The following is a 23,485-nucleotide window of genomic DNA, read 5'->3' as shown; positions in this document are numbered from 1 at the left end:
AGCGACCTCCGGTGCCAGTGCCGCCCGTGTCTGCATGTCTGGGCACCGGAAGTCGCTTCTGCGCATGTCCAGACATGTGCAGACAGCCAGGAGCTGGGACATGGCCGCCGGCAGGAGCTTTACGGGATATTTATGGGCTATAATCAATTCGGGATAACAGTGGGAAACGGTAACAAAATACGGGGGTTTCCAGCGAAAAACGGGAAACTTGGCAGCTATGCATCTATTGTCTGCTTGTTTGTTTTGTTTGAAATCAATTTGGGTTGCCCTGAGCAAGACAAAGCAACAAGCTATTATTATTATTATTATTATTAGTCAATAATCACATGCTGGGAGAAAATAAGACCACCATTAAAGTGTCTTCCAAGACCCCCAGTAATTTCCAAGTGGCCCTGGGGGGTGGAGTTTGGGAACCACTGCTCTAGATGTTGTTGGACTACAAATCCTATCAGCCCCAACAAGTGTGGACAATGGTTAGGGATGATGGGAGTTGTAGTCCAGCAACATCTGGAGGTGCCTCAGGTTCATGGGAAGGGCTGGCTTGGAAGATCTGCTGCTGCCCAGGAACCTGTGCTAATATTGAAGACAAACCTTGTAGTTTTAGCATCCGGAGAGTCCCTCTGCCCACGCACAGCACAACCTACACACAGATATTGAAAGTGTACCAGCAAAATGAATTTGCGGTCCCTCTGGATGCCACAGAAATCACCTGCAGGTCCAGCTTGGTGCCTCTGGGGTTTTTTGTGATTAACAAAAATGAAGTGCAAACATAACAAAGAGAGAAACACACACACACACACAGAGAGAGAGAGAGAACCAGAAATTTAAACCACAAAGTGTCACAGCCTGTAAGGACAAAAGTGCAAGGATACAGCACAGCTCCAAATGGAAAATAAAGTAATAACTTGTTCAAACATTCCCTTTACAAATACAGTGGTACCTCTACTTACGAATTTAATGCATTCCGAACACACATTCGTAAGTAGAAAAAAATTGTAAGTCGAATCCCATAGGAATGCATTGGGAGAAAAAATTCGTAAGTCGAAGCAACCCTATCTAAAAATTCGTAAGTAGAAAAAAATCCTAGCTAAACTACATCCAAGATGGCGGACGGAGCTCCATTCGTAAGTAGAGTTATTCGTAAGTAGAGGTACCACTGTAATAAAGTTTTATAAAAAAATAAAAAGAAGTATTCTCCACATGTGAGTTCTGTTATTATTGAGAATAAAGATTCTATATAGTCTTAAACAAGCTAGATGAGCATACATGGATGACACTGAACGACCATGTGCTTCAATGTATAGGAAATAAAGTCCTGCCATATGTGAAAAAAAGAACAGTCCTTCCTTTGAGCTTTAGATACTTTTGGTTTAGGGCAGATCTCTTCAAGAAGGGCAATTTGCCAAACCCTCGAACACCAGCAACCCAAATGATTTAGGATTAAAGGTATTCCAGGATTTGGCAACACAGCCCCCGGGCTGCTCTTAAGAGATGAGAAATAAGTTATTTACTTTTCAAATCCCGCTCTGCCTTGGGTTTTTAATCCAGGGGAAAAAAAGCTGCCCGCAAACTGTTTGCTAACCTTAACTCACCCTAAACTCCAGCCAACGAGATCCAAAGGTCCGGCGCCTCTGTTCTTCAGATCCCGTAGCTTTTCAAAAAGGATCGATGCTGCCACCCTCGTGCCTCAAATTTCCTGGACCTTCCTTGTGGGGTGCAACAAACCAGGTCACCTGCTTTGGTTGGCTCTGCTGCTAGCTAGCACCACCAGGGCAGTGGCATTGGGATGACTCGAGCCCTCAAGGAGAGAGCCAGACGAAATGGCCTGGCGGAGCGACCGGCTGGAAGAGTGACCCCTTCCACGTTCTGACAAAAGTGAAAAGGAGAGGCTGATTTACACAGTTCTGCTGAGCGCAACCTCTTTCATCTGCTCTGCCTGTTGCTTGGAGACCTCCTTATCACCAATTGCACATCCTCTCTCACTTCTTATGGACCAGAGTGATTGATGGCTGGGGGGGGGGAGACAGACGCCTAGGGCATATGTTTTAACCTACATCTCTGCCACTGGTTTGGTGAGATTGCCCGCTGTGGCTGGCATCAGTGAACCCGCTTCCCTGCTGGTCCACACATAGGGGCTGAGATAGCGGCAGTTCCCAGATCGCCAACTGGAATCATAAAGAATCGCAAAGCAAAATGCTTTAAACTGAGTCAGACCATTGGTCCTCCTTGAACTCCAGGTTTCCAGACAGGAGACCAATCCCTATCTGAGATTGTAAACTGCTTCGAGGTTTGTCTCTCCCCCCCCCCCCCCCCCGCCGCCCAAAGTGGTGTATAAACTTTATGAAATAAAAATAATTATATATTTTTTATTTTTATAAATTCGCATCATCATTATCCACTTTACTGCCCTGGCTCTTTAGAGCCTAGCCCAGGGGTCACCAAACTAAGGCCCGGGGGCCGAATGCGGCCCAATCGCCTTCTAAACCCGGCCCACGGACGGTCTGGGAATCAGCATGTTTTTACATGAGTAGAATGTGTCCTTTTATTTAAAATGCATCTCTGGGTTATTTGTGGGGCATAGGAATTCGTTCATTTCCCCCCCCCCAAAAAAAAATACAGTCCGGCCCCCCACTAGGTCTGAGGGACAGTGGACCGGCCCCCTGCTGAAAAAGTTTGCTGACCCCTGGCCTAGCCCTATCGACTTCCTTCTCTCCCGCCCCATGGCTTTCAGAATTAAGTTTTCTATCACTGCATTTTGTACGTTTTCCAGTTCTAATTACACTCATTCCAAAAGGCTCAAAATTTAAATAAATATAGAGGAAATTTATCATTACAAGTCTTCAGACAACCCTGCTAGTGATATTAATTGCTTCCAATAATCTTTCAGATATCGTATAAATTTGCTCCAGTCCTTTCGAAATACTTGATCATGCTGGTTTCGGATTTTTCCTGTCAGCTTCGCCAGTTCTGCAAAGTCCGTCCTCTTCATCTTGCCAAGGAGTGTGGCGGAGTCTCCTTCTTTGGAGGTCTTTAAGCGGAGGCTTGACAGGCATATGTCAGGAATGCTTTGATGGTGTTTCCTGCTTGGCAGGGGGTTGGACTGGATGGCCCTTGTGGTCTCTTCCAACTCTAGGATTCTATCTGCCACTCTTCTTTTGCTGGCCCAATTTTATTTATTTATTTATTATTTACCTTGTCAACCAACATGGGCGACGTCTATGACTCCCCCCTCCAGATGTGCCGGGCATCAGTTCCCATCCCCCAGCCAGGATGCCCGACGGCCAGGGTGATGGGAGTTGTAGTCCAGGAAATATCTGAAGCTCTGCTGGCTGATCAACCTTGGCTGATCTGAACCTGCTGGATCAGAACTATGTCCCATCGAGTCCAGCATCCTGTTCTTGTAGTGGCCAACCGGGTGCCCCCATGGGAAACCCTCAAGCGGAAACCAAACCCAAGAGCATTCCCTCCATAGTGTGGCTTCCAGCTACTGGTATTGAGAAGCATTTCTGCCTCTGATTGTGGAGGTACAGCATAGCCCAGGCACCCCCAAACTGCAGCCCTCCAGATGTTTTGGCCTACAACTCCCATGATCCCTAGCTAACAGGACCAGTGGTCGGGGAAGATGGGAATTGTAGTCCAAAACATCTGGAGGGCCGAGGGTTTGGGGGTACCTGGCATAGCCATTGTTGCTAGTAGCCACGGACATGGACATAGTAGCCAGGAATTTTGTTAGGAGGCCGGCCTTTTGTTTGGGGTGGGGCCAGAACCTCAGTTAGTTATGTATTTTTATTGATTTTTATTGATGGGGGGGAGCTGATGTGATTGTCACCCTATTGCTTTTATCATATTTTAATGCTGTTGAGAAATTAGGCTTGCACTGGGTGTGGGGGGGGGGTAGGTTTGTAAATCTTACTGCAATAGAGGGCTAACTCAGGGGTGGAATTTTACAGTCACTGATTAAGCCTGGGAAAGAGACAAGTAGTACTAAGCTGACCTTCAGAGTACCGGAATAGAGATAACTATGAGTAAAGACATAGCAACGCCATCCATAGTGTCATGTCTATTCTTGCGTCGGGCATTTGGTATTTAGGTTTTAAGCTGGATTGGATTTTTAAGGTTTCGTATGAATGTAAAATAAAAATGACAAACACAACAAAACACGACCGAGTTTATGAAACATAACAGAAGCAGTAGAGAGGTTGCATTTTCCAAATATAGAGCAGATAACATAGACAAATAAATAATAATAATATTTTTATTACGGTCATAGACCAGCAAAAAAGAAAAAGAAAACCAATAATACATAAAATAGATCTTGAATATCATCTTTGAACCATACTGTTTCTGTCACAGTGGCCGGAGTGGACTACTTCAGAGTAACGACGCTACGCAGCTCTGCATTTTATTCTTTTATTGGTGCTGCGTATTTACAGTGCTGAAGTCATTGCTATTTACACGGAGTGATGTGGTCAGTCGGTTTCAGAACCTCCTAATGGCTTTTGGCGCGTCTTTCTCCAACACAAAAGCTTTGGCAGACCCATCCTCTTTCCCCTCCTCTTTCTGCGTAATTCCGGAGTTGGGGGGATGGGTCTCCCCCCCTTATTCGCCCCTTCCTGTCCCACCTGGGACCCTGGCTCCTCTACCTTGCCTGAGCCTCGGACACGACTTCCTGCTTCCCCACTGGAATCGGAACTCTCTCTGCTTTCCCCTGTGCTCGGGGATTGGCTTGAACTCAGGAGGGGAGGGACTTCGCGATATCCCCTGTCCCTCACATCCACCCCCCTCCCAAGCTCTCCTTCACCCCTCCCCAGGTCCCCCCCAGGTGTCGGTGACGACTGGAAGCCTAAGAACTCAGTGCTTTCCGAGCCCGTTGGTGTGAACACCTCCCCCCAGTCCTGCAAGCCCCCCCCTTCCGCCTGGGAGGACGGGAATCCCAAAAAGTCCGTGGCGTCAGAGCTGGTGGGGGTAAAAATGTTCTGCCAATCTGCTCCTTCCTCTGACTGGGTGGATCTCGGTGACACCCATACCTCATCCTCTGGTTCCTCAAACTCCGCTTCCCAGCGCCATGGTGAACTGCTCTCCCGTGCTTCCTCCCCCTCCCCCTCCCTTTCCATGTGCCAGGGCTTGGGTCTATGGGGAAAGAGGGCGTGAAATTCTTCTACCAGGAATTCCTCCTGTATCTGAGTGGCTGGGACCCATTCATTCTGGGACGGTGGAGCATCCTCCCATGCCATGAGGTACTCCAGTCCCCCCACCCCCCACCTTGAATCCAGGATGGCCGTGGCCTCATTGAGTTGCTCCCTGCCTTCCCTCTCCCCCCCTCCCTCAGGGGTTTGTTCGCTGTCTCGGAGCCTGCTGCTTTCCCTGTACGGCGACAGCAGCGATCTATGAAACACTGGGTGCACCCTCATGTCCTCTGGCAGTGCCAGCCTGTATGCCACCGGGTTGACCTGTTGCGTGACCGTGAAGGGGCCCAACCTTCTGGGCGCCAGCTTTTGCATCGCCCTCTGATGGGAAGGCCCTCCGAGGACAACCAAACTTTGTCCCCCACCCTAATGACCTCCCCCGGTCGCCTGTGGCGATCTGCCCCCCTCTTGTACGCTTCCTTGGCTCTCTCCAAGTGTTCTCTGAGCTGCTGGTGCACCGTCTCCAGTTCCTCTGCCCAATCCTCAGCCTTTGGGCCCTCCTCCTCCTCCTCCCCCTCCCTCTCTGGGAAAGATCTGAGGTCACGCCCGTAATTGGCCTTAAAGGGCGACACCCCTGTGGAGACGTGCACCGCATTGTTGTAGGCAAATTCTGCCAGTGGCAGGCGATCCACCCAGTCCGTTTGCCGCTGGCTGACGTAGCATCTCAGGTACTGCTGCAGAATGGCGTTGACCCTCTCCGCCTGTCCATTGGTCTGCGGGTGTCTAGCCGTCGACAAGCTGACCTCCACCTGCAGGAGGTTCATGAGCCGCCGCCAGAACCTGGAAACAAATTGGCGGCCACGATCCGAAATAACCCTTAAAGGTAATCCATGCAGTCTGAATACGTGATCCACAAACAGTTTGGCTGTCTCTTCTGCAGAGACCGCCCTGGCACACGGTATAAAGTGGCACATTTTGGACATGAGGTCCACCACCACCAACACTGCGGTCTTGCCCCTGGAAGAAGGCAGATCTGTGATGAAGTCCATGGACACCACTTCCCACGGCCTGTGTGGCGTGGCTAAGGGCTCCAGCAATCCCGGTGGCGCTGCTCTGACCACCTTTGCCCGCTGGCAGGTGTCACAGCCCCTTACATAGTCTCGAACATCTTCCCGCACCCCTGGCCACCAGAAGTGTCTCATGACTAGGTGAGTGGTCTTGTCCCTCCCAAAATGACCCGCCGTTGGGTTGTCGTGCATCTGCTTGAGGACCGTACGTCTAAGCTGGGTGGTGGGCAGGTACAGTGCACCCTTGTAGAAAAGCAGCCCCCTGCGTTCTGCAAAGTCTTTTGCCTGCTCCCCCCCTCTCAGTTCTCTGAAGATGCGGTTGGCAAATTCATCCGCTGCCGTCAGTGCTGTGAGTTCTGCCTCGCTCACCACTGCTGCTCCGCAGGACCAAGCTGACGGGGGGAAAATGTGCCTGGGTGCCGGTGGCGCCTCCTCCTCCATGTACTCTGGCTTGCGGGAGAGGGCATCCGCCCTGACATTCTGCTCTCCCGGGATGTAGTGTATGGAGAAGTTGAAGTTCGAGAAGAACTCTGCCCACCGTATCTGCCGCTGGTTGAGCACCCTGGCAGTTCTCCAGAACTCCAGGTTCTTGTGGTCTGTGCACACCTGGATGGGGTGCTTGGCGCCCACCAGGAAGTGTCTCCAGTGCTGGAACGCAGCGTGGATCGCAAGAAGTTCCCGATCAAACACCGTGTAGTTTCGCTCTGGCTGGGTCAACTTCCTGGAGAAGAAGGCACAGGGTCTCCACTCTCTGTTGGCGTCCAGTTGCAACAAAATGGCGCCCACAGCTTTATCAGAAGCATCTGTCTCCACGCGTAGGGGCGCGTCCTGAACCACGTGGAACAGGTTCTGGTCTGAGGCGAACACCCTCTTGAGGCTTTCGAACGCTGCTTGCGCCTCTGGTGTCCACCTGAACTTCTGCTTGCCTCTCAGGCAGTCCGTGATGGGAGCCGTAACGCGAGAGAAGTTCTTGATGAACTTCCTGTAGAAGTTGGCGAAGCCTAGTAGGCGTTGGGCATCTTTGCGCGTCCTGGGGCTGTGCCAGTCCAGGATGGCCTGCACCTTGTCCTTGTCCATCGCCAGCCCCTTGTCTGACAGCTTGTAGCCCAGGAAGTCCACCTCCTTGGTGTGAAACTTGCACTTCTCCAGCTTCACATACAGGTGGTTCTCCTTCAGGCGCTGCAACACCTCCCTGACATCTTTCACATGCTGCACTGGGTCATCGGAATAGATAAGGATGTCATCCAGGAAGACCAAGCATTTCCTGAAGAGGAGGGACCCCAGGACGTGGTGCATGAAGGCCTGGAAGCATGCTGAGCCCCCTTGCAACCCGAAGGGCATCACCAGATATTCAAAAGAGCCCAGAGGCGTGAACATCGTGGTTTTCCATTCATCGCCTTCCCGGATCCTGATCAAGTTGTACGCCCCCCTCAGGTCTAGCTTGGTGAAAATCTTGCCCCTGCGTGCCGCTGTCAGGAGATCATCCACTCTGGGCATGGGGAAAGCCACTGGCTCTGTCACTGAATTAAGCCGTCTAAAATCCACCACAAGACGGCGCTGTTGCGTGTCTTTCTTGTCCACCCAGAAGACCGGGCTGCCCCCTGCTGCCTTGCTTTCTCTGATGAACCCCCGCTTGAGGTTCTTGTCGATGAAAGCGCGCAGATCCTCCAGTTCCTGGTCTGACATGGCGTACAGCTTGGCTGGGGGTATAGTTGCCCCTGGCACCAGGTTGATCTGGCAGTCAAAAGGCCTGTGTGGGGGTAGGTGGTCGGACTCCGCTTCGCTGAAGACCTCCTGCAGGTCCCAGTACGGCTTGGGTATCGCCTCACCCCCTTTGACGTGCATGGTGGCCACCGTGGCTATGGGAGGCCCCTCCCCTGGTTGGTGCTGCATGCAATGTTCCAGGCAAAAGTCCGATCCAAAAGTGATGCATCTCTGGTGCCAACTGATGGAGGGGTCGTGGCGCGCCAGCCAGCTCATGCCCAAGACGATGGGGGGGTCTGAGATGGTGGTGACGTTGAATGCCAGTGTCTCTGAGTGCCTTCCCACCGTCATTCTCATGGGGGGGGGTTTGATGAGTGATGGCCCCTCCCAGCAGCTCTCTGCCGTCAATGGTTGCCACGTGCAGGGGAAAATCCAGCTGCACAAGCTGGATCTGGTGCTCTTCTGCAAAGTTTCTCGAGAAGAAGTTGGCTGAGGCACCACTGTCAATTAGGGCGAGGACCGTCAGGGGATAGCCATTTGGGAGCGTGAGCGTCACTTCTAGAACCACTCCTGCTCTGGGAGGGGTGGGCTGGCTCTGCTCCTCTCTGTGCGGGTGGGTGGGCTGGGGCTGTTGTCTGCTGACTGTGCCTGGCTGCTGCCCCTTGTGTCCTGCAGCCAGGCTTTCCCGTTTCCCTGCTGTGGTGCTGCGTCAGTGGGGGAGGGCACAACCGTTCCCGCCTTTCCTTGCCACTCCCTGCGATGTGGGCAGTCTCTGACGAGATGCTGGGGGGAGTTGCAGAGAAAGCAATTCCCACCCCTTCCCTCCTTGCGTCTTGGCGCCGCTGGGGTTTGAAAAGCCCGCACGCGCTATCAATCTGCATGGGTTCCTGGTCCTGACTGGCCCCAGGCGTGGCTTGAAAGGGTTGTTGGGGGAGTGGCTTCTCCTGCGACCGTGGGAACCAAGCCCGCTTTGCGCGCGTTGCTTGCTTGTCGCTCCACCGGGATTCCTGTCTCACCCCCACCGCCAGAGCCGCTTTGCTCAGCTGATCCATATTACTGGGCTTTGGACCTCTCGAGAGCTCATCCTTCACCTCCTCATGCAACCCCAAGTAGAACGCCGCTTGCATTGGGGGTGACTCTAGTTCCCACCCCAATCTGTGCACCAGCATGGTGAATTTCGCCCAATACGCGCGAACTGTCATATTTCCTTGGCGTAAATTATGAAGTTCCTCCTTAGTCTGGTCCATATGACTATCGGACGAATACATCGTTTTCAAACCTTCTAGAAATAGTTTGACATTCTTCATGCAAGGATTCTTTGTTGCGATTAACGGTCTTAGCCACTCCCTGGCTGCCCCGGTAAGGTGCTCCACAATAAACGCTACCCTGTGCTCATCATCAGGGAACTCAGCGTGGTGCAGCTCAAGAGCATACACAATCTCAGTCTCAAAGCCCTGATATTCCCTCGGGTCTCCATTGAACTTGCTTACTAGCGTCCCGGCTCTCCTTCCTGGCAGCACTTGGACTTGGGGTGCCCCTCCCGCCTTGTTTTTCTCTGCATCCAGCTTGTTTTGGAGGTCTACCGCCACCGCCCTTAATTCCTGCTCTCTTTCCTGTAGCGCTCTCACCTGTTCCGCAAGTTGTAGCCGGTCGTCCTGGACCTTCTTAGTCTCTTCTTTAGCTGCCTTCAATTCCCCCTGCGCCTGCAGCGACAGCTGCTGCAGTTCTTGCTGGGCTTGCTCCGCGATCTGCCGCCATCTCTCCGCCTCTGACACGCTCATCCCGGCAACTCCAAAGTAGCCCAAAAAGGATTAGGAGGTTGCTGTCACAGTGGCCGGAGTGGACTACTTCAGAGTAACGACGCTACGCAGCTCTGCATTTTATTCTTTTATTGGTGCTGCGTATTTACAGTGCTGAAGTCATTGCTATTTACACGGAGTGATGTGGTCAGTCGGTTTCAGAACCTCCTAATGGCTTTTGGCGCGTCTTTCTCCAACACAAAAGCTTTGGCAGACCCATCCTCTTTCCCCTCCTCTTTCTGCGTAATTCCGGAGTTGGGGGGATGGGTCTCCCCCCCTTATTCGCCCCTTCCTGTCCCACCTGGGACCCTGGCTCCTCTACCTTGCCTGAGCCTCGGACACGACTTCCTGCTTCCCCACTGGAATCGGAACTCTCTCTGCTTTCCCCTGTGCTCGGGGATTGGCTTGAACTCAGGAGGGGAGGGACTTCGCGATATCCCCTGTCCCTCACAGTTTCATAATCCTTTTTTAAGTTAAAATTGGGTGAAAATTTAATGAGGGATTGTTCCCTTTAACTATTATTTGCTGCGAATTAAAAGGCGGCTATATCATTGTTATTGGTTGATGTCACGGCGTGTCTTAGTCTTGACGCGTAGTAACAGAATTTAGCTACATTCTTAGTGCAGTCTGGATTAAAATCCGCTAGTAGGTATCTAGTAAGCATTTCTGTTGAGCGGCCTGGTAAGTTTTTAAACAAGGGATCAATTATCTCCTTCCTCATGTCTCGATACAATGTGCAATAGAGGAGGACATGACTTAAAGATTCAATCTCCTTGTTATCACAAGGACATAGTCTCTGTTCTACTGGAATCTGGGGATATCTACCAGTTAACAACGCCGAGGGTAGAGCATTGAAACGAGCCCTAGTGAAGGCCCACCGATATCTCGGGTTTTCTAACGTTTTTAAATAATTAGCTAGATAATTTGATTGATGCTCATACAATTGTCTATGTATTAAGGAAAGTCGGGTTAAGTTGTTTTGTCGATCAATATCCGAGATTCTTTCCTTAATTAACTCTTTCGACCTTTCCCATCCCATGGACAGAATGGAGCCCAATAGACAAATAAAAGCAGCAGCAGAAATTCAAGATTCATTGTGGATTTTTTTTAAAAAAAAATTGACTTAAGGTCATGGTTTTAAGCTGATTTCATTTTATGAGAGTTATATCAGCCATAAACAAACAACAAATAAAAATAATGAATTCATTATTCAACTCAGTTCTGTTTTATTATGATACCAAATGAAAAGATTCTTAACATGATAAACTTCAGTGCACAGGATTCCACATGAGAGGAGCAGGTAAAAGATGACACCGACCTCCAGTTTCACAGGTAGCCACCCAGTGACCTTCAATAGATGAATGGGGAGTTGAACCCAGGACTGAGTTCTAACGCTGTTCCAGCTCTCTTGTTTTCTGTTTCAACATGTGGGTGGCAGGGGGAGTTTCCCTGATGCCCTTTTCTCTTCCTCCCCACCCAACAGCTTGCCAGCTCTTATCAGTGGGCTAAACGGATCGTTTGCAGAGAGCTTTTGGAACAAGGTCCAGGGAGACAGACTAGCCACTGCTGCAAGGAAGTAATGGCTTCAGAAAGCTCCTGGCCCTTTGATAGCATCTAGTTCCCCACTCTCCTTGAAATCAATGGATGGCTGGAATCACACCTGCTGCGACTGATAGAGCTGGGGTCCAAATCTGGCTTTCCTACGCATGTGCCCTGCCCTGTGCATTTAGATTGACATTCTTCTCAGGAGCTCTTGCAGCCCAAGATGCAAACGTGCTTCGTGCGCAACTCCAGCTGGGTATCCCGAGAAGAAACACCCATCGTCTCCAGAAACCTAGGGGAAGGAAAGCAGGAGAGGAGAAACCAGGGTTTAGTTCTGGGGTTAATTGAAATGAAAACAATTACTGGACGAAACGCCTCCAAATGTCCAGAGCTGGCACCGCTCAATCTTTTCATGGTTCAAACCGCTTATAAGTTGTCTTTTGCCAGATGCATAATGGCAAAATACTTAGAAGAATTTGGGGGGCCGCCTCTGTGACAAACTGGTACAATAAAATGCGGCAAACGGCAGGTGTATGGAAATGGGACTGATGACATAAAGTCGGCATAAGATTTGAAGCATGGATAGCTGGCATCTGGCAACACTTCTGACTTTGCCACTCACATGCGTTAGCGGAGATTCCTGCATTGCAGGGGGTTGGACTAGATGGCCCTTAGGGGTCCCTTCCTTTTAAAAATATTTTTATTTGATTTTTTTAAAAGTATAAACATGTAACAACAACAAAATCCCAAATATTAAGATTACTCTGAATCTCCTGACTTCCCCCACCCATCCCTTCCATGGGTCCTAATGATAATATTTACAACTGCATATCAATACTTATCGAAATTTTTACCCTTCTAAATTATCCATACTTTCCGTTATTTTACAAGCGTGATTAAAATCCTGCTAATGTTTTAACTTGCTTACAGCGGTCTTGTAAATAAATTATAAACTTTTCCCGTTCTTTCTGAAAGTTCTCGTCTTCTTGATTTCTGAGCTTCCCAGTTAATTTTGCCATTTTGGCATAGTCCATCAACTTGGTTTGCCCTTCTTTTCTAGTCGCGGTTATCTCTTCCTTCCACCCCTGGGCTAATCAGGGGGTGGGGTTTCCCCTTCCGCTTCTACAATTCTGTTATTCTACATGGGAATTTTTCGAATTAAAAATTACAACGTGCATATTGGAGCTGAATTTTCATCACAGGAAAAAATATGGACACCCAAGCCTTTCCGCATTGCTCGCATCTCATACTCTTGGCTGAGAACAGTTAAATTCTACTGCATGCCATCTATGAAAAGACATGCAATATCACAGGCTAAAGACTTCAACGCGACTCTCCCAACAGACATAACTATGGTTCCTTGGCCCTTCCACATTTGGCTTACTCCAGCGAACAGATTTTGTCACCTTCGCTCTGAGTTTTGGAGAAGTGATTTCGCCTCTTCAGGCTGGGTATCCAGATGAAGTCGGTACGGTGAGAGTGACTGGATGAATCCTATTACGTCAGCAACGCTCAGGGGAATCTTATCGAAAATATCCGTCATCCTGGAAAGAAGCAGAAAGCTTTAGGAGAGGTGCGGGGCTGAGAAACAACTGTGGATGCGTTCTTAATAGTTTGCATAAGCTTGGTGGAATAGAAAAGTTTTTAGCAGGAGATTGAAAAGATTGGCATGGCTGGGTCCATGCACCGCATTGTACGAAAGGGCCTGATCCACTCACCTCTTCTTCTCCTGAAATGGCAAAGAATCAAAGATTTCTTGGTAATTATTCTCAACTAATTCGATCTTTTCATTTCTAAAGCTGAAAAGCTGGGCTTGGATCTGGAAAAGAGAGAGAGAAAGAGAAAGAGAGAAGGGGGTGGGTGGGAAGCCACAGTCATTTCTTTTCTGCTTGCAAAATCTCACTGTTCAAAGTATGCTGCATAAAAGAGGATGCTGAGCTGTTAAAGGTGCAGGAATCGGGAGCAGAAAAATGGAAATACTAAAAGCATTGAGGGAAATGTGTGAGGTGTGGCAGCCTATAGAATAACATATTTCAAGACTATGAAGTGTGCATGCACACGAAAGCTCATACCAAAATAAAAACTTAGTTGGTCTTTAAGGTGCTACTGAAGGAATTTTTTTATTATATTTCAAGACTGTCACCCTGCATGTGCCCTTTTGGTATGGCTGGGATCTGTGAAACTGGTCCTTTCACAAGTATCACATAACATTCATTCAGCACTTACAAGAAATCAATCTTTTTTTGCGGCACCACTTTGGAACTCCCTGCCCATTGATATCTGGCTAGAAACCTTTTCATTCCCGCATGCCTACCTAGGTTTTAGTAGATACGGTATAAGTGTTTGAAATGGTCAGTTTTATTATTTAATATTACATGTTTTTAATGTTTTTTAAATTGGTATTTCAAATTACAGTCAGACCTTGGTTCCCGAATGTCTCCGTTTGGAACGTTTTGGTGCCCAAACACCAAAAACCCGGAAGTAACTGCTCTGGTTTTCGAACGATTTTCAGAAGCCAAACATACCATGCGGTTTCTGTTTTGAGTTTCCTTATTGTATTGAGGCTTCCGCTTTCAACTTTCGATTGTCATATATTTCAGAAGTCGAACAGTCTTCCGGAATGGATTACGTTCGACAACTGAGGGTTGACTGTAATATTTTAGACTGCCTTGCAAACCACGTGGATGTCTTTTGTTTTATGAGGTAAGAGTGTGTGTGTGTGTGTGTGTGTGTGTGTGTGTGTGTGTGTGGAATATTTTTATTACTGAGCAGGGGTTGGTAAAAGTGTTGAAAGTCATGGTGCTATGTAGAAACTGGCTTTATAAATATTACTGTAATAAACTAACAGAAAATAGCCACACGGCCACAAATTTTTCTGCATAGGAAGGTCTTAAAACTTCTCCAAAAAACGTAAAGCAAGAGCTTCTCATGGCAAAGATTTCAGAGGGTGGGATGAATAAATTTTTCTTATCCCCTTCATGTCCTCATCTGGGCCCTGAAATTACGTATATTCTTTTCCATAGTGCCAGTGTTTTGCAGGCGGGATTAAAATGAAGAAGAAGAAGAAGAGTTTGGATTTGATATCCTGCTTTATCACTACCCAAAGGAGTCTCAAAGCGGCTAATAATCTCCTCTCCCTTCCTCCCCCACAACAAACACTCTGTGAGGTGAGTGGAGCTGAGAGACTTAAAAGAAGTGTGACTAGCCCAAGGTCGCCCAGCAGCTGCATGTGGAGGAGCGGAGACGCGAACCAGGTTCCCCAGATTACGAGTCTACCGCTCTTAACCACTACACCACACTGGCTCCAGGACTTGTAGGTTTGCGCAATTACCATAGATTGAAGGACTCTGCTGTCCTTCTGCAGGAAAGACACTTAAAAAAAAATACCCAACAGACATTTAGGGCTAGGAAACTGACAGGATTGGCCCTGAAATGTGTGGTTGGTCTGAGGGCAGAGATCTGGGCAGGCCTGTGCGATGGGCTGACCTCTCTGAAGATCTCCGTTAGCTCATCTGAACAATCTTTGTAACACAACCGCATGTCCAAGTTGTAGGAGCTGAAGACCACACAGCCTGACGGCTTGAGAACTCGGTCCACTTCCCTCAGAAATCGAGGCCCGTCAAACCAGTGGGCAGCCGCAAACGCCGTGACCAGGTCCACAGAGCCGTCTTCGAAAGGGAGCTCTTCGGCAGGGCACACCCTGTGTGAGGAGATGGCAAGGTGATTGTTCTAAGCCTGCTGGATCAGGCCCAAGGCCCATCTGGTTAAGCATCCTGTTCTCAGTGGCCAACCAGATGCCCCAATGGGAAACCTTCAAGCAAAACCTGGGTACAAGACCAGTGGCAGAGGAAGCCGCTCGGACCGGTGTGCCCAGGGGCAGGGTGCGCCGCCCGTGAGAGCAGGGCGAGGGTGCGGTGAGCCATCCATAGGGACAGGGCGCTCCACGGGGCCTCTGGAGTCTGCCTGCCTCCTCTCACTCAGCTGCCCTACAACTGGGGGGGGGCAGCGCGGAGCCTGCAGGCACCCAAGCCACCGCGTCACTCCCAGGAGAGATACGCAGCTCGGGCGCGCTGCAGGCCCCGCGGTGAGTGCTGCCCGGCATTTTGTCACCCCCTCAGTGGTGAGACCCGGGGCGACCCGTCCCCCACCGCACCCCCTTCCTCCGCCCTTGTGCAAGACCCCTCTCGAAAAAACGTCTTCCTGCCCGCTTTCTCTCGGCCATACATGTGCAAGGTCAGCTCCTACTTACAGATAAGATACATTGGGCGGGTGTGGAGCTCTCCTGGCCTCCTCGATCTGAGCTTCACTGATGTCTGTCCCGACCACCTTCTCAAAATGTTTTGCCAGCATCCGAGTGCTTTGGCCTGAGCCACAACCCACGTCCACTGCCAGCTGCCCGGGGCTCACTCTCTGACAAAGGATAGCAACACATCTCAGAAAGGCATCGCCAGGTCTTTTTCAGCAAGGCTGGGGAACCTGTGATCTCGCACCCACCCACCCCAATGTTGTTGGGACAGTACAGTCCCCCCCCCCGTCCGCCCCAGCACAAAATGTCACGGGCTGGTTGGACGCAGAAGAATGGCGGGAGGAACCAGCTGGGTAGCCCCCAAGGGAAGAAGGCTCAGAGCCCGGGGAGTGGTGGTTGCAGAAACCCGAGCTCTGAACATGATCTGATTTACTCATACAACCCAATTCGTGACTTATCTGTGATGCTTTTGGGATGGTGTTTGGCAAAGGAGTTGGGCGATTTCTAAAGTTGTTACACGCCTTTGTTCTGGCTCCTTGCACAAGGGGGTGGTGGTAACTGTTTTGCAACAGAAAACTGCTTTCTTGAATTGGTTCCTGCCTTCACTCGTTCTTTGGCGGGACCCTATCAGAGTGAGGATCCCAATTGTGCTAACAAGTTAACCAATAGCAACTGTCACCGCACCCATTTGAATCGCCCTGGAGCAGGAAAGGTAGTTACGGGACTAGCAGACAAAACTCATGTACACAAATTAAACCAATACTTAACACCAATGTTTGTTTGTTATGAATATGTTTTTACCCTTAGCCTTATGCCTGCTAGAAGTTTTCACAGAAGAGGAATAACGAAAGATTGGTTGTTCACAAGAAATGAAAGAGACAGAATATTTACTTTGGGCAGCAAAGTGACCCTGTAGAATCGGAGAGTTTGAAAGGACAAGAGGCGCAGCAGGGCCTTGTTTTAGGCTGCTCAGCCTCCTCGTCTAGCAGCTGATTCAGGAGATAGCGGCACCGGCACCGCTTTTCCGCATGCCCTCCACCCAGCTCCCCCCCCCAAGCTTCAACTCCAGATATTTGGTCTGTATTGGAGAGAGAGGAGGAGAGCTGGAGAGAAGGGGGGAAACAGGCATTCAGAGGCTTTTTGGAGGGTGCTCCCCACTTTACACAATTTCACTTATTGGGGGGGGGGGCAGAACACAACCCCTGCATAAGTGTGTGTGGGTTGCAGCACCTGTACTGTTATACAGTGGAACCTCTGTTTATGAACACCTCGGTCTTAATTTTCGGTTTATGAATGCCGCGGACCCATCTGGAACGAATTAATTCACTTTCCATTACTTTCAATGGGAAAGTTAGCTTCAGTTTATGAACAGACTTCCGGAACCAATTACACCCATGCTTCGTGTTAAGTATGCTTCAGGTTGAGTACTCCGCGGACCGTCTGGAACAGATTAATCCACTTTCCATTACTTTCAGTGGGAAAGTTCGCTTCAGTTTATGAACGCTTCAGTTTATGAACAGACTTCCGGAACCAATTGTGTACATAAACCGAGGTACCACTGTATACCAATGTTAGGTTATGGAAAGGGTCCATATGAAAAGGGTCTTCTAGAGGAGTCCTTTACCATGCTAATTTTTTCCTAAAGTATTAAGAAGGCCAGGAAGCCTTCCAGGACATCTTCAGGATAAAGACTAGCATCAGAGTCAAGAAAGTTCATATTGGAGCTCTCCTCTTACATAAAATTATGCCAACTCTACGAATGCAATGATCTACAGGTACAAGTTCAGACTGACACACACTATTATGTTCTTACCTTTTCTTCCAGGTACGAGAAGATCACACCCTGTAGGTTCTTCTGTGGGGAAAACCTGTATTTCTGATAAAAAGCAGCGTGAGCCCTATCCTCAAACAGACGAGTGGCCATGGTCCCACGGAGCACAGCTTGTACCTTCTGCAAGCTCCAAGGGACGCTGGTCTGCGTGTTCTTAAATGTTTGACAGAGAAAGAATTTATTACAGCGCCTTTAAATGTTTAACAAATAAGGAATGTCCCCCCCCTCTTGTACTTTGGCACCGTAAAGAAGCCTGCCTCTTTTTCAATGCTGACTGTGCAATGCTAATTATTTCTCTGACTCACTTCTTTGCAGCAAAGGATTCAGCTCTGAAATCCCGCTAAGGCAGCCTCTGCTCACCGACCTGCCCCAAACCATCTCTTTACATTCACCTGGCTTTAACTTCCATTTGTCACCGCTGCCAGCCAGACAACACCGCAACGAAACAGGCTTGCCGCTTTAGGGTTTATGCCGCTTTAAAAAGGCTTCCACCTAAAGTTAGGATTATGGGAATTGCAGTTCAGCAAGGCTGCTGAAAATTTTGGAGGTTCTTCACCTCCTTCCTTCCCACCTAGAACTACGGGTCCCAGAATTCCATGGGGAGAGGGAATAATTTAAGGCAGTAATATGGATTACAGAGCAAGTTTAAGGTCTTGCTGTGGGTAATGTTGAGAATGTCCTAACTTGTACACACTGGTCTGGATGCTTGAGCCTAAGGTTCATTCGATGTCTGCTAAGCCTCCCCCTCTCTATTTTATCCTCGCTACAACCCTGTGAGGTTGTTTAGCATGGCAGTTTAGCTTGATTTTAACCAAAGTCACCCGCTGGGCTTAATGGCTGAGCGATCTATTGATTTGTGATGTGTCTTGTATTTATGACTACAGTATTATTATTATTATTATTATTATTATTATTATTATTATTATTATTATTATTGATTAACTTTGCATAGTGCCCTTCATCTGAAGCTCACAAGGCAGATTTTTCTAATTAGCCAAAGGCCTTGGAGAAGAAGAGGAATGTTTTTCCCTGGCGTCTGAAGATATGGAATGAAGCTGCCAACAGCAAGACAAACCTCCCTGGGGAGAGCTTTCCACAAATAAGGAGCCATAGCAGAAAGAACCTGTTCTTGTGTTGCCAATCTCCGGACGTCTCATGGAGGGCCACAGGAGATGATCGCAGGGTCCAAGTCAATTCATATGGGAAGAGGCAGTATTTGTTTCATGGGTGCAAGTTCATGGCTGTTTTTTAATGCTGTTCACTTGCTGTGATTATTATTTTTTTGCAAATATAGTTGTTGTTGTTTAGTCGTGTCTGACTCTTCGTGACCCCATGGACCATAGCATGCCAGGCACTCCTGTCTTGCACTGCCTCCCGCAGTTTGGTCAGACTCATGTTCGTAGCTTCGAGAACACTGTCCAACCATCTCGTCCTCTGTTGTCCCCTTCTCCTTGTGCTCTCAATCCTACCCAACATCAGGGTCTTTTCCAGGGAGTCTTCTCTTCTCATGAGATGGCCAAAGTACTGGAGCCTCAGCTTCACGATCTGTCCTTCCAGTGGGCACTCAGGGCTGATTTCCTTAAGAATGGATAGGTTTGATCTTCTTGCAGTCCATGGGACTCTCAAGAGTCTCCTCCAGAACCATAATTCAAAAGCATCAGTTCTTCAGTGATCAGTTCTTCTTTATGGTCCAGTACATTAAATAAATAAATGAACATGCTGTGAACTCCTGTTCCCACAAAGGGGCACGTGATCAATATGGCGACATGAACGGTAGCCTTGTTCTATGCTCGGTAAAGCTTTTGTTCTTTCTGCTTTGAAGGGTTTTAAAGGCTCTAAGATGCCTTGGGGCGTTTATTTTAGAAGTTTTATGGTTTTATGGCTCAGATTATTTCTACTTCTCCCATAAATCTGCAAGAAAACGCTGTAGATCAGTGGTTCCCAACAGGTGGTCTGGAGACCCCCAGGGGTCCACGAGCTATGCCAGAGGGGTCGGCAAGATGCTATTAGAATAAAAAATATATTAAATATATTCCGTATGATAACAGATTTTTTGTTTTGGCCGCTTCCTGCATGAGCAGAGTCTAGCGCAAAACTAGAATTAGATAGAGGCAGTAGTTCTGCTGTATGCCGTTAGGTGGCGCTTTACAAACACTACTGTTTTGCAAAGAGGCAGCGCGCGCATTCTACTAACGCTCACCTCCCCAAGATGCTTTGCGCGCATCGGCTTCATTTGTGCACTACTGCGCAGGTACCCTGTCTTCTCCATTCCCCTCCCTCCTCCCTGGCGTGCGCTGCCTCTTTGCAAAACAGTAGTGTTTGTAAACAAAGCGTTGTTTTTCGTGGAAGCTACAGTTCGCGTAGTTAAAAATGGACCGTTGGTTAAAAAGTGGTTCATCTCATTAAGAACTGAAAATTAAAACTAACTGTATACGGATGGAGTACTCTGTTGTAACTGTAAAAAACATATAAATATAAAATATAAAAAGACTCTTAATTTGGCTCTCACTTTTTAATTTTAGGATTAGGAATTAATGGGGGTCCTTGTCACAATAGCGGCTCGATGAGGGGTCCTCGAGAGAATTTTGTTGGGAACCCCTGCTGTAGATAAAAACTGTTAAAGGGAGCGGGGCTCATTAACAGCACAACCTGCCCTGACCCTGCAGTTTTGAGAAATTTTCTCCTTATTTTCTTGCCGATATGAGAGGGAAGAAACGCTGCAGGCAGCATTCCAATGAAGCTACGAGCACTGTCAAAAAACAGACAAATATCAGGGATTTCTTGCCTGACAATGACCTAAATGAGATCTGTAGAAACTTCCCTACCGCAAACAGTTATGAGGTCTTTGCTCCCAGTACTACTAATGAGGAGCCTGCCGGCATTGTGGATGGCCCATGAGGTATAAATTTTGGGGGGTCCCTATGAACCCAATGAATCGGATCCTGACCCAGGGAGAGTCCGGGGATCCCGGCAAGCAAGCGCAATTACTGCCACTTACCGCTTGCGGAAAGACAGAGACCAAGCCAGGGCTATCAAAAGCAAGGCAAAGTTTATTCACCAACAAATAAACAAAGAAATAAAAAGCTGTTGCAACAGCGGTTCCCCCTCACACAGCAAGATGGAGTGAATAACCCAGAACAAAAGGAGCATTGGACTTTTATAAGAACGGTTCCCCATGTTACACAGTTGCGGAGGAAAAGGCGGGAAGCGGGTGGGGAAAAAGGTAATCAGGCATGTACAAAAGATTGACAGTCCTTGATGGGGAAAAACAAAAGGTGATAATTCTCGGTGATAGTCCAGTTGATGCATACGTATATTTCCTTTATTGTTTCAGGGCGACTTGGGCGGAGGAGCGGAAGACGTCAGTGATATTGAATTCCAAATAAAGTTGTTTTCTTCCTTGAACTTGTGTATTAGTGTCGTTTGTTCACGACGAGCTAGATGGCAGTGTGGTATAGGGAATGGCAGGGCAGGAAGGGTACATGAAGGAAGTCCATAGAATATACAGGGCAACGTACAGGATTTCAGGTTTGTGGCAATGCTTCATAAAAACAGATACAATATTGAACAAAAGCTATCAAGGGTTTACATCTCAGGTTCTGTTCCAGGAAAGGATTACATAAATACTGTAACGGGTAAGAGGGAAAAGAGTGGCTACATTCTAATAGCAACAGTACGTCGACACTTCAGAGGAATGTTTTGACAGCTCGCAACAAGGTATCGAGTAAAACGAAATCTCGGCCCAGGAGGGGACATAGAAAGGAAACCTTAGTAAAAATAGTATAAAACAATTTATTCTTTATGTTGGCATAGTTTATTGGGGCATGGTTGGTGAGGGTGTCTCGAAGTCGATAATCTCTCTTCCCTGGGAGGGGGGGGGCATTGACACTTCGGCTGCGGCGGGAAGGGATTTGTGTAAGGGAAGGTGATAGCCATCATTTCGAACATCCTGGGCTAGGGATTGTTATGTGTGCTTTTTCAAGGAGTTTCCTGAGGGGGTTGTGGCAATCAGCTTATGCAAAGAGGGTGAGGCGTATCCGAGGGTAAGTCTGGGTCAAGAAAGGATTATTCTTTCCTTTGTATCAGGGTTGGCTTCCCTCTGACCGGACTTTGACAGTGGATAAAATATGGCTCCTGTTTGGCCAAGGAAATGGTTCCCCTCTCTGTTCATTACTGGACTCATAAGGATTGGACTGTGTACCCCGATTTCCATATCAGCCCACAACTAGCCTCGAGCCTGTGTATGAAGGAACAGAAGGAACAGACTCTTGAGTCCCTGCAAAAAACTTCACCTGAATTATCCCAGTCACCAGCCCAGTTAAATTAGGACCGAGAGGCACTGGAACTGCTAATCTGCCAGACTGAGTTGATAACACATACCATCACCAGCTTATATAAAAGGCTGGATGGGATCGAAAAGAAGCTTGAAAAAGCCTTTGGCTTGTTCAGTTGTGCCCCCCCTCACTTCCTCAGCTTAACAATATTGCAAACTCCACTCATCCCTGCCCAAGTGTGCAGGCCAACCTTGCACAGAGTGGCTGGGGGAACCTGGCCAGATGGGCGGGGTATTAATAATAATAATAATAATAATAATAATAATAATAATAATAATATATTATTATTATTATTATTATTATTATTACAAAAACAAGTGAGATGTCTGCCCAACCAAGTACAAAACTCAAATCTGCAACTCCAGAACAGCAAACCTGCAGTACTGGTGGGAAACCACCCCTTGAACTATAACAAATGGGTGGATAAACACTCGGTCGCAAATTCCCTGACCCAACTGTTGGGGCAGACACTACGCCCCGTAGATATCATGGACATCTCATGGTTGCCTTCTGGACCTTATATGAGACGTATGGTTATTAACTTTAGATCTGCCCATCTCGTTGCAAAGATTCTAAAACTAAGAAACAGTACAGGAAAATGGTACATCTATTTTACAAGGGTATTCTCCAATCTGACCCGTACACCGCTATGCACCAGGATAAGTGCTGCCTGTGTTGATGCTGGGCCTGTGTGCCACAAAGAACAAATAGACGGGGGAATGGAGCCGGGGACCCCAAACAAGGGCAAATCTATTACCCCACAGGGAGTGGCAAGCCTGCCTGCAAATGACTTAATTGATTTTCTACACCCCCCGCTTGGTACCCTGGTCTCTACGTGCAACGAGCCTGACATTGGACTACCCAAGCAAGACCAGTCTGAAATGCTCTCGTCCTCATATGCCTCGATGCCGGAATTGGAGGCTTCCATTATTCTAAGCCCAATACGCAATCAAGATTCACAGCATTTGTCAAATTCTGACCCGCTAGCAGTATCGACGCAAGATACAGCTGTGGACCTGTTACCTTTGCAACCTATACGGGTCGGCAAAGCCCTTGCTCTGGAAAAACCAGCTGAACATCTTGATATTTGTAATAGTGTCATCGAAGATCCCCTGGGCCATATCAACTTATTGGCCCCTCAGTTAAAGTTATCACACCCACCTAGGGACCAGCGACCTCAAGCCTGGAAACACCAAGCAGGGCAGAAAGAGGATGAGCCTAACCCAGGAGCCTCAAACCATCGGAAAAGAGATTGACTGCCACTATTTCCACCATCACCTTATTTCCACATTCTATCTTGGAATGTGGCGGGATGGTTATCTAAGCAGGGTGATGTCGACCTTCTGGATTTTCTTACAAAATTTCAGATTATATGTCTACAGGAGACACGGTGTCTAGATCTCCATGTCCCTTCTTTACAGGGATACGAAGCCTTTGTTACCCCTGCGATATAACCAAATATCCGGGGCCGACCTAGTGCTGGTTTAGTCACTTTTGTTTCAACCAAGCTAAAATGCAAGGTCCAGCAACAGCAGTGGGTTTCTTTTCTTCCCTTGGGCCTAGGGGTGTGAGTGTTATTGATTATATCCTGGTCTCCCAAAAACTTTTGGAGAGGTCACAGGGCTTCAGCACTTTCAATAGAATTGAGAGTGATCATCTTCCTATAGCAATCTCATTAATCCCCCTTGGTTTGGAGGAACCGCAACACCATCACTGTGCAGACCTACCTCCAATTCTGGCCCCCCGTAGGTGTAAATGGAACAGCGATCTGGAATCTAAAATCAAACAACGCTTGCATTCATCAGATTTACTGGCCTTGAGGGACCAGTTTATTTA

At 48.2% G+C, this 23,485-nt stretch overlaps 1 protein-coding gene across 3 annotated transcripts; it reads right to left on the bottom strand.

Moving 5' to 3' along the window:
* Window positions 1-10,151: 10,151 nt before the first annotated feature.
* LOC118096885 (putative methyltransferase DDB_G0268948) lies at window positions 10,152-17,881 on the bottom strand. Of its 3 annotated transcripts, none has more exons than XM_035139226.2 (7): window positions 17,621-17,869; window positions 17,298-17,468; window positions 15,488-15,648; window positions 14,725-14,938; window positions 12,957-13,057; window positions 12,645-12,782; window positions 10,152-11,530 (listed from the first exon to the last, which is right to left on the bottom strand). In XM_035139226.2, exons 2-7 carry the CDS (start codon window positions 17,406-17,408, stop codon window positions 11,440-11,442), a joined length of 816 nt encoding a protein of 271 aa, XP_034995117.2. In that variant the 5' UTR covers window positions 17,409-17,468; window positions 17,621-17,869; the 3' UTR covers window positions 10,152-11,439. The 3 variants fall into 3 exon arrangements, with proteins under 3 accessions (XP_034995117.2, XP_034995118.2, XP_034995119.2); XM_035139227.2 differs by having other exon boundaries at window positions 17,708-17,869; XM_035139228.2 differs by having other exon boundaries at window positions 12,623-12,782; window positions 17,298-17,881.
* Window positions 17,882-23,485: the final 5,604 nt, after the last annotated feature.

The sequence above is a fragment of the Zootoca vivipara genome, chromosome 15, assembly GCF_963506605.1.
Source record: "Zootoca vivipara chromosome 15, rZooViv1.1, whole genome shotgun sequence".
NCBI classification, from domain to species: domain Eukaryota; kingdom Metazoa; phylum Chordata; class Lepidosauria; order Squamata; family Lacertidae; genus Zootoca; species Zootoca vivipara.
The sequence above is the reverse complement of the archived record's forward strand: the minus strand, read 5'-3'. Positions and strand labels throughout refer to the sequence as shown.

Coding starts and splice junctions, on each gene's coding strand:
- LOC118096885 (XM_035139226.2), bottom strand. CDS start 17,408: ATGGCCACTCGTCTGTTTGAGGATAGGGCTCACGCTGCTTTTTATCAG. Junction 15,649..17,297: donor TCTCGTACCTGGAAGAAAAG/GTAAGAACATAA, acceptor ATCCTTTGTCAG/AGAGTGAGCCCCGGGCAGCT. Junction 13,058..14,724: donor TAACGGAGATCTTCAGAGAG/GTCAGCCCATCG, acceptor TCTCTTTTCCAG/ATCCAAGCCCAGCTTTTCAG.